This window comes from Corylus avellana, chromosome ca7 (assembly GCF_901000735.1).
Source record: "Corylus avellana chromosome ca7, CavTom2PMs-1.0".
Classification (NCBI taxonomy): Eukaryota; Viridiplantae; Streptophyta; class Magnoliopsida; order Fagales; family Betulaceae; genus Corylus; species Corylus avellana.
This window is the reverse complement of record NC_081547.1, coordinates 994689-1004896: the sequence shown is the minus strand read 5'-3', so window position 1 is coordinate 1004896 and position 10208 is coordinate 994689. Positions and strand designations below refer to the sequence as shown.

The 10208-nt window shown below is 36.2% G+C and overlaps 1 protein-coding gene across 2 annotated transcripts; it reads left to right on the top strand.

The window, feature by feature from the left end:
* Positions 1-573: 573 nt before the first annotated feature.
* Positions 574-9131, top strand: LOC132187002 (succinate dehydrogenase [ubiquinone] flavoprotein subunit 1, mitochondrial). Of its 2 annotated transcripts, XR_009440785.1 has the most exons (17): positions 574-781; positions 1362-1529; positions 2261-2348; positions 2791-2937; positions 3040-3180; positions 4138-4223; positions 4312-4404; positions 4510-4573; positions 4716-4859; positions 5162-5349; positions 6231-6405; positions 6486-6656; positions 6889-6958; positions 7053-7173; positions 7258-7295; positions 8613-8815; positions 8939-9131. XR_009440785.1 is itself a non-coding variant. In XM_059601149.1 (16 exons), the coding sequence occupies exons 1-16, from the start codon at positions 677-679 to the stop codon at positions 8713-8715; spliced, it is 1902 nt and encodes a 633-aa protein (XP_059457132.1). In that variant the 5' UTR covers positions 574-676; the 3' UTR covers positions 8716-9131. The 2 variants fall into 2 exon arrangements, 1 of the variants encoding a protein (XP_059457132.1); XM_059601149.1 differs by having other exon boundaries at positions 8613-9131.
* Positions 9132-10208: the final 1077 nt, after the last annotated feature.

Here is a 10208-nt window from a genome sequence, read left to right as displayed (position 1 = left end):
TTGGAATTTTCTTGTAATCTATTCTAATAAGTGACACATGATTTTTATTTTTGTTCTTTATAAACTGAATTAAAAGATTTTTTTCAACCCAATTTAGAACCATAGCTGTGATTTATCCATGATTATCCAAAATAAACACCTAACCTATTTACTTTTGTTAGTATATTGTTAACCAAATATTAGAAAATATGACTGGTCGGCGGTTGGCAAGCTTAAGTCCGAGCAAATATTTCCAATTTGAGTAGAGTTGAAAAATATATTTTTATTTTATTATTATTACATAATTATAGTGTGGTAGTTTCAACCGTTGATTAATAAGTCAATGTTAAAAAACAAATTCATATGCAAATTAAAACAGCCACATCAACATTCATAAAATAGTAACGATTATGAGATGTAATTCATTTCTCTTTCAAATTACAATGAAAAAAAAAAAAAAAAAAAAAAACAGACGTTTGCTTAAAATAATCCGAGTGGCATTTCCGTAGATACAGTTCAAGATCAGGGGCAGACAGAAGGGTTCTCCGAATCACATGCGTCAGCCATTTGGCCACCTCGACTGTGCTTTTCAGCAGCTCCTTAATTCCCATTTCGCCTCCACAGCTACAGCGGACAGAGATAGACAAAACCACCAAAAGTCCGAACAGCCGGAGGTAGCATAGCTAGATAGAGCGAGATGTGGCGGTGCGTTTCCCGAGGACTTCGTGTCCCTTCTTCCAGGAGATCGCTCTCTAATGACTCTCTCAGATCTCACATTTCACGTTTTTTCTCCTCTGATTCGGTGCGATATCTCTCTCTCTCACCTTTGAATGGTTAAATTTTAGGGTTAATGCGTTCATCGATCTTTTGGTCTCCTAGCTTTTTGGAATATGTGAGCGAAGGTTTACATTCTTTATCTGATTGATTTTCTTTTCTGACGGATAATTTTGGATGTTTGGATTCTGAACGGTATTTGTGCTTCTTTCTGTGATCGACGTCCTTTTACTTGATTTTGATCTGTCTCTGAGATGATTTTTTTTTTTTAAATAAAAAACTTTCTGACCGATTGGTTGCCGAGAACTTGGAGGAAAATTAGAGAATATGAGCTTACGCGTCTTAGATTTTCTACTGTTTGGAGTTTCATGCAGCATTAATATTCACTATCTGACGTAGCTGATTTTTCTTTTTGAATTATTTGTATTTGATTCCTCTCCTATGCTTAAAGCATAAGCTACCGCGAGTGTTTTATTTGAATTTAGTCTATGAATTTTCAAATTTCTAGTTCTTGCAATATTCTATTGGCTCATCTCGTTTCTTGTTATCAATGTGCATGCATTTACGTTTTCATGCCTTTTGATTGCAAACGCTTTTGCTTGTGGCAGACTGCAGAACGCTCCTCGTACACTGTGGTTGATCATACATACGACGCCGTTGTTGTAGGAGCTGGTGGTGCTGGCCTAAGAGCAGCCATAGGGCTTTCAGAGCATGGATTCAATACAGCTTGCATTACAAAGCTCTTCCCTACTCGTTCGCACACTGTTGCTGCTCAGGTATGAGATATTAGAACTAAGATTTGTTTATGCTGTACTACACTGGTAATTTGCTCTGTCCTTGCTTTAAATATGATTTTGGATATGTGTTTGTCATTATGGGTACAGTGGTTGTAGGATAAGATAGTCATTGAAATTTATGCACTGGGAGGTTGTTTCCATTGTTCTGTCAAATTTAGTCACTGGCATTTCTTAGCATTATGATCATGGCTGTCTGTTTTGCATGACTCGTTGATAATTCTAAGTTCTTACTTGAAGTTAAAATTAAGCCAGTATGTAGCCTCTATTGGTCAACCTAAAGCCATCTTAAGGATTTTACTTTCACAGAGATTTTTTATATTAATAATTGGAAGCACGGAGTGTTTAGTTTTCAGTTGATCTTATGCATTGAATTCTGAAAAGCTGAATGATAAGCAGTGTGTCAATATAATTTATCTGGGCCATTACATTTCAATTCTTTGGTTTCCTTGCACTATATCTGGAGCATTCTAGAATGACAATTATGAATTCTTTGTTTTACATAGATCAATAAAGGCTATTGTTTATTTCTTCACCATTTGCACATTCATAATTTCATCCTGTCTCCACATCCATTATCCAAGTTGGGCTTTCTGCCTTTTTAATCAAACGTATACTTTGCATGTCTCTTCATTAACTTAATGTCACTATTTCAGTGTAGCTGTTAATGTATTGGATCCTTTGCCTAACTGTCATACTTGAAATCTGTATAGGGCGGTATAAATGCTGCACTGGGAAACATGTCTGAAGATGACTGGAGGTGGCACATGTATGACACAGTCAAGGGAAGTGATTGGCTTGGTACGTTCCTTGTTAAACAGACAAATCTGTCATTTTATTTACAGCACTCGTACGTAATATACCGATTGGGTGCTTGTATGAAGCAAAATATTGTCTTATATGAATTACAATGAGGATAAAAGTCTTCTCATGTTTGGCTTCTTCCACATTTGGTTTAGAGTGCTTTGACGTAGTGGGCACATTATACAGTCATATGTCTTCCCAGAGCAATGCCCTGTGTTTTCCTGCTATGCATTATAGTGGTTGCTCCATGTAATGGTGTGTTTACCTTGAACAGAACTAATTTGAAATGTTTTTTTGAGGGAACCATATGGCTTGTTCTAAATGGTTGAGTTCATGAGCCTCCTGCACTGTCACATCCATTGCAAGAATTCTTATCTAGTTTTTTAGGTCTGTTTGTTCTGGTTATTCTTAACATGCAAAGGGATTGCGTTTCATATAGGTGATCAGGATGCCATTCAATATATGTGTAGGGAGGCACCAAAAGCTGTGATTGAGCTTGAGAATTATGGATTACCATTTTCTCGAACTGAAGATGGAAAAATATATCAGCGTGCATTTGGTGGTCAAAGCCTTAATTTTGGAAAAGGTATGGTGATGCTTCCATCCATGTTTGGAGTTTAAACTTCTTTCTCATGATTGCATTTTAAGTTGTCTGATTTTTCCTTCTTTTGTTTTTCTATTATTATAGGTGGACAGGCATATCGCTGTGCATGTGCTGCTGACCGAACTGGACATGCTTTGTTGCATACTCTCTATGGCCAGGCTATGAAACATAATACCCAATTTTTTGTGGAATATTTTGCCTTGGATCTAATAATGAACAGTGACGGTAAGTTATTGCATGGTATCTGTGGATTTGCTTTTCCCTGGAGCTGCTTGATAATGCAGTATTATCATCTTTGTTTATATTATTCCTTGTAATATCTTCATGTCTTGTTGGTTTCATATATATCTGGTCTTGTAACAAATCCATGCTCTCCACAACAGGTTTCTCAAGTCAATATGTGCTAGCTTAGAGAATATTGATCAAGGGGTTCTTTGAAATTGCCTGAGGCTGACTTTGATCAGTACTTTGTTTAATCTTTGCATATAAGTGGCTTTTAGATGTTGTCTTTGTCTTTGCCTAGTGTAGACTTTTTAGGAGTTACTCAGTTCCCTTTTTTTTGGGCAATTTTGTAATGAACCAGGGAAAGTGCTAACCAGATCTGCACTATCATTTCAAAAGGACTAGTTAAGTTGCAATTAAAGCTCCTTAGAATTACTTATAGAGCTCGGCCCCTATAAGGGGCAAATGTGGGATAAACACCCTTAACACCTTTTATAATCTACCCATTCAATATGGGCAATTCATCATTCCTATGTGGGTCTAACTTTCTAGGGTGTCACAATCTCTATCACTCAAATACCTGATGTCCTTGTCAGGGCCCACACTATATAGTGTCTCAACGCCCCATGGTGTTACTATGTTGCTCTAATACCATTTGTAATTATTCAGGAAAAGTGCTAGCCATATTTGTGTCATCACTCCAAAATGACTGGTCAAGTTGTAATTGGAGCTTCCTAGAATTATTTATAAAGCCCAATCTCACCTAATAAGGAACCAATGTGGGACTTAGCACCTATAACACTTTTTATAATCCACTCATTCAATGTATAGACAATTCATCTTCCCAATATGTGACTAAATTTTTTAGGGTGATTCAAATGCACTCATAGAAACCCGAATAAAGAGAAAGTTTGTTGATTTTATGGGAAGTTTTTGTGATTGTTTCTGTTGGATATTCAGGTAGCTGCCAAGGAGTAATTGCATTGAATATGGAGGATGGGACATTACATCGATTCCATTCTGCTTCTACGATTCTGGCTACAGGGGTACTATGATTGTTACGTTTTTTCTTTCCTTGCTGGGGAGTTGTTAATGAAATTCATCTGATGTCCACATACATTGTGTTTATCTCAGGGTTATGGTAGAGCGTACTTTTCTGCAACCTCAGCTCATACATGTACTGGAGATGGCAACGCCATGGTTGCACGTGCTGGGCTCCCGCTCGAGGTTTGTTTTGTTGCTTCTCAATCTTGGAGTTCTATGTTGACTTGCCTTGTTATCTTATTATTAATTTTTATTTATATTTCCTTTGCTGATATATCCCTCCTACAGGATTTAGAGTTTGTGCAGTTTCACCCAACCGGTATATATGGTGCTGGTTGCCTCATCACTGAAGGTTGGTACTTATTGAGTTTTTGTGGAGATCCACTGATTTTGGTTGCATACCCTCTGTAGTTTTCCTCTCCTTATGATTTTAACTGCGGTAATCTTTTGTTATTTTAAGCAAATATTTTTGTCATTTTTATTGCCACTTGTAGGATCCCGTGGTGAAGGTGGTATTCTTAGGAACAGTGAAGGTGAGCGATTCATGGAACGATATGCCCCTACTGCAAAAGATCTTGCATCAAGAGATGTTGTTTCGAGATCTATGACTATGGAAATTCGGGAGGGTCGTGGCGTAGGTATGACATGCTCGAATTATCTTTTTCATCCCAGTGGCCTTGTTTTGTCCAGTAATAAAAAAAGCGTAGGTCTTACAGGTCTTGGATGATTGATTTATGCCAAAATTTTACACAAAGTAATTATTTCTGGTCATTGTTCCATGAAATCAATGATTAATAACTACTCATGATAACTATACGTGTAGGATATATATACATACTGATCATGTGTGTGTATGTTCTTGTGGTAAGTACCAGCTCGGTTCTAAAATTTCTATACCTTGTTTTGTGTTTCCTTCTAACTGATCTCTAATTTTCCACAGGACCTTTGAAGGACCATATCTATCTCCACTTGAATCACTTACCCCCCGAAGTATTACAGGAGAGACTTCCTGGTATCTCTGAAACTGCTGCCATATTTGCTGGTGTTGATGTTACAAAAGAGCCCATTCCTGTTTTACCTACTGTGCACTATAACATGGGTGGAATTCCCACTAATTACCATGGCGAGGTATGATTTAAATAAAGTCACATAAAGTAGGCCCTATGAAATTAATTTTAATATTCTATAAATTGATTCTTGTATTTGATAAATCTATTCTTATAATCTTTAATGATATTTTTTGATTACTTATAAAAAAAAAAACTTAATATGTCCAACTAACTCAGGCGTATGATTTATAATTCATATCATGTAAAAGTCAATGACTAATAATATTTGCTGAGGTTTTGATACTCAATATTAAGTTAATTCTCAATTTAAGGAACAGAAGGGCCGGTTGTCTAGATAAGCTAGAATTTCAATTGAAAAGTGGAGAAAAGGATGAAGCCCCAGTACATGGTTTGTATATGGGAAAGCTTCTACTCAACTGGAGAAATTAACACCTGCAATGATTGCATCAATAGAACCTTTGAAGGAAATCGGATAAACTGGATTCCAAGAGAAGACTTCCAGCTTAAGATCTTATATTAGGATCTTGCCCCTTAAAAGCTGTGGTATTTCCTTATCAAAGATGAAGGCAGTATCCTGCTAATTTACAATTCCTGTACTTTGCTTACTAGCCCTCTCTGACTCTCCAGTAAGGCAGTCTCTAATATTGGGCATAACCCAGGCAACAAACAAAATAAATGCTGGGGTATTAAAATATTGCGAGGGTCAAATCTTTTTCACTTTCTCCTTTACATTTCATTGCTTCTAAATGATAAATAAAGTACATATAGATCTAGTGGTTTAAGACTTCAATTTTTCGTCTTAAAGTCAGTTGTTAAGATACTGTTATTATTTGATGATATTTATGTTTCCACCTCAATTATAAATTATCAGAGAGCCGATTGGTAGTTCCTCTGTGCAAATCTGCTTGTTTCTTATCAGTATGCCTTTTTGTTCCTCAGGTAGTTACCATTAACGGTGATGATCCAGATGCAGTGGTTCCTGGATTAATGGCTGCTGGTGAGGCAGCTTGTGCGTCAGTTCATGGTGCCAATAGACTTGGTGCAAATTCCCTTCTTGACATTGTTGTTTTTGGACGAGCATGTGCAAATAGAGTTGCCCAGATTCACAGACCAGGCAAGTTTGTTGAGGTTACGAGAGACTCTATTATGAAATATGTTTGGGAAACTAAAGATGACTCATTTAAAATTGTGTAGGGGAGAAACAAAAACCTTTGGAGAAGGGTGCCGGTGAGAAGACTATTGCGTGGCTGGACAAATTAAGGAATTCAAATGGCTCAATACCAACTTCACAAATTCGGTTGAATATGCAACGAGTAATGCAAAGTAATGCTGCTGTGTTCCGTACACAGGAAACGTTAGAAGAAGGTACCTTTTGCAAGTTTCGGTTTCCCATTTGTACTGTTTTTCTGCTTCTATTTCATAGAGTAACTGTTTTACATCAACTTGAAGTTAAGACTTACAACTCAATCCATAAGACAGACTGTGTTTTCCTTGTAGAAATCTTTACATGGGTTGGAAACCAATACTACTGTTAAACCGTTTAATCAGCCCTAGTAATGAGCCTCTTTACCATCTTCTTGCTATGATGCTTCTGCAGGTTGTCAATTGATTGACAAGACATGGGAGAGCTTTTATGATGTTAAATTGAAGGATCGGAGTTTGATATGGTAAACATTTGGGATAAGGATCTTGATGATCAATATTTTTTACATGAATTCATTTATTTTTACTCTCAGCTGAATTTCTATAATGTTTTGACAGGAACTCAGACTTGATAGAGACTATAGAGTTGGAAAACCTTCTGATAAATGCTTGTATCACGATGCATTCTGCTGAAGCCAGGAAAGAGAGCAGAGGAGCACATGCTCGTGAAGATTTTACGGTTAGTCTTGTTTCTTTTGAAGTTGATGCTTTCCCTTTCATCTTACTTTTCTGTATAATGAATTAAGTTGCTCTGGTTGTGCAGAAAAGAGATGATGAGAACTGGATGAAACACACAGTGGGGTAAGTTATCCTCCTAGAAGAATGGTTTTGAGTTGAAATCAAGGATATACATTGCCATTGTCGTAGCAGATTTGATTTGGAGAGCTTTTTGTGTGGTTTGTGGTGTAACAATTGAGTCTGTTGGATGACTAACATGTATCCTGATGGGTAGTTTTGGGTGTGGTAAAATCCCACCTTTTGGCTATCTAGAACGTTATTCCTGCATTTCTTTTGTGGAGTCTCCATTTGGAAATAAACGAACTTTCGCCTTTTTGAAGATTGCGAGTCCAACATGCTTTGTTTAAAATCCTCATTTTTTAGATCTCTCTTGGATTGGGCTGTAGTTTTTGTTCCCAATTCTCGTCCTCGTGTTTGTTAGATCCTTTATAGATTTTAGACACCTGTTGAGTGATTCTCTCTCTTGAATACTTTTCATATACAAGGGTTTTGCCTTTTTCTTTCAATAAATTATTATTTATCAGAAAAATCCTACCTTTTGGCCTACTTTTTATCTCCCAAAGTTGGGACGATCAAAACAGGAAAGGAGAATGCCCTAATTATACTTTTTGCAGCACACTAAGTGCCGTCTATACAAGTTGATGGAATAGTATGGTCTGATGACAGAGCAATCACCTAACAATCAAATAGGGGGAGAAAACATGGATGGATTCAATAAATTAAGATGTGAAGTTCAATTAATGTTAATAGGTAGGGGTGGCTTTTGCCATAGCAAAAAATGGTGTTGGTGTAATCTGAAGAATGTGCATATCTTGGATGAACAAGCTTAGTTTGTTGGAGCCAACTGAAATGGCATCCAAAAGTTAGAGAAGGCAGCTTCTCCAATTTTTTGAAGTGGCAGACGTCATATATATTTTTCATATTTTGTGGTGTTGAAAATAATCCTGCCCATACTAAATTAACTTATTGTTAGTCCTGATCCCAGGCTTTTCTTATATCAGTAATATCGGTGCAAGAAATTTATTTGTATTAATTGCTCCTCATTGTGTTATAAATGATTTATTATATTATTATGAGCATCCTGATCTTTATACCTCTTTACTGTAACCGGTTGAAAGATCAAACAGTTGCTCTACAACTGCTAGGAAAAGGACCTGAAAACATCACTGAAAAGTAAAACAGACCACGATCACCCTAACTTTATGAAAAGCCAAACAAAGCATGCGTTCTTCATCACTTGGTTTCATCAACAATTCCAATTCAAGTTAATTGTTAATGTTGTTATTACTACTACTACTACTATCACTGTGACGATAATTTGTAATTGTTTATTCTGCTTCAAAAAAAATTTAACTGAGTTCTGTTCATTTTGGTTTGCAGATATTGGGAGAATGAGAAAGTCCGGCTAGATTACAGGCCAGTTCACTTGAACACATTAGATGATGAGATCGAGTCATTCCCACCTAAAGCTCGTGTATATTGATACATTTGCTCGAAAAATCTGCGAGGTGGCATTATATGGATGTCTCTCTACTAGCATGCAATAACTCCCAAGATAAAATGGATGCAATAAATGGTTGTAGGTACAGCATTTTGACACTAATTTTTGCACTATCAGTGTTAAATTGCTATGATCCATTCAATTAAAGTTGGTTTGTATTTGCAAAAGTGCATGATAGTTTAATAATCGATTGTATGCTTTGAAGAGCTCGCAGAATTCATAGATATGACAAGGAGGGGCAGAACTTTCTGTTTTCGCTGAGAGCCTACAACACCTAAATGCTATTTGAACTTGAAGTGATTTCTTGGACTCGGAGCAAGAAATAATTATCTCTATAAATTGTGATTGATATTAATAACTCCATGTTATTCCCATTAACTGGTGGTTTGGTTCCGTCATTGCATGATAGAATGCAGTTGTTATGGTTTGTGCGTGTGTGTTTTGGTTGCTGCATCTTTCACTCCCTAGTGACATATCAGGAACATAAAGTTACTGTTGGTCACATGATGTTGGCTTCATTCTTAGGTGCGTGGTGTTTATCTTTTGAATTTCACGGAAAGATGCCTTGTAAAATGTCTATTGCGCTATTTGCAGGTTCAAGAGGTAAGTCTATTTCAGAAATTATAGTGAATGGTTGGGAAATTATGATACAAGGTTATATATATTTAAAGTGAAATGAAAAGGTTTTATTTCATAGTTTATAATTTGTTTTGTTACATTTAATGTTGTATATAGTGCCATGCTATTTAAATTTTTTAAATAACTTGACAACATATTCACCATTAGATTTTAGAACATAGGCTATCTTTCATGTGTGGCAACATTTGAACACCAGATGAGATATAGTAAATGCCAAAAACTTCATGATCCTCACACCAAGGGGAGACATCCTCCTGCCCAACAAGAGGAATCAACAGGAGTTTCTCCTGATTCTCTTAATGATGATTTAAATAACTTTTACTTGAGTGGTCAAGATTCAACAAATTGACCTGACCTCTAATGCATTCGAGGAAATATAATTATAGTATATCGGTCTTCTCTCTCTCTTTCTCTCGATCTTTTGTTTCGGTGATTGATTTAGAGTGTGATAGTGCACCATTTTGCTGGGTATTTGAAACTATTGGGGCCAAAACATGGATGTGTGCTGCGTGTGAGGTTTATGTAGCATTGAGATATGTATATAAGATTATATATGTTAATTTTAACTTAATTCATTTAATTAAACATGTCAAATCTTTGAGTTTTAACTTGCTAATTTTGTATTGAGTTGACAAGTTATATCAAAAACTATCAAATCTAACTAAGGTTAAAAATACACTTAAAATATAATAAAGAGATGGAGCCAATCAAGTATCGAAGAAGAATGAGGGCAACACACGTGAATGATTTATTGGTTAATAATAATAATAAAAGGTTAATCCAGAAGATCAGTCCCTAATATTAACAAAATCACAAACATCACAATCATGGGACAG

What these genes read in the sequence shown, in the direction of transcription:
- LOC132187002 (XM_059601149.1), top strand. Translation starts at nt 677, where the DNA reads ATGTGGCGGTGCGTTTCCCGAGGACTTCGTGTCCCTTCTTCCAGGAGA. An exon ending in CGCACACTGTTGCTGCTCAG is followed by an intron (nt 1,530 to 2,260) that starts GTATGAGATATT and finishes AAATCTGTATAG; the next exon opens with GGCGGTATAAATGCTGCACT. An exon ending in GTGCTGGGCTCCCGCTCGAG is followed by an intron (nt 4,405 to 4,509) that starts GTTTGTTTTGTT and finishes TCCCTCCTACAG; the next exon opens with GATTTAGAGTTTGTGCAGTT.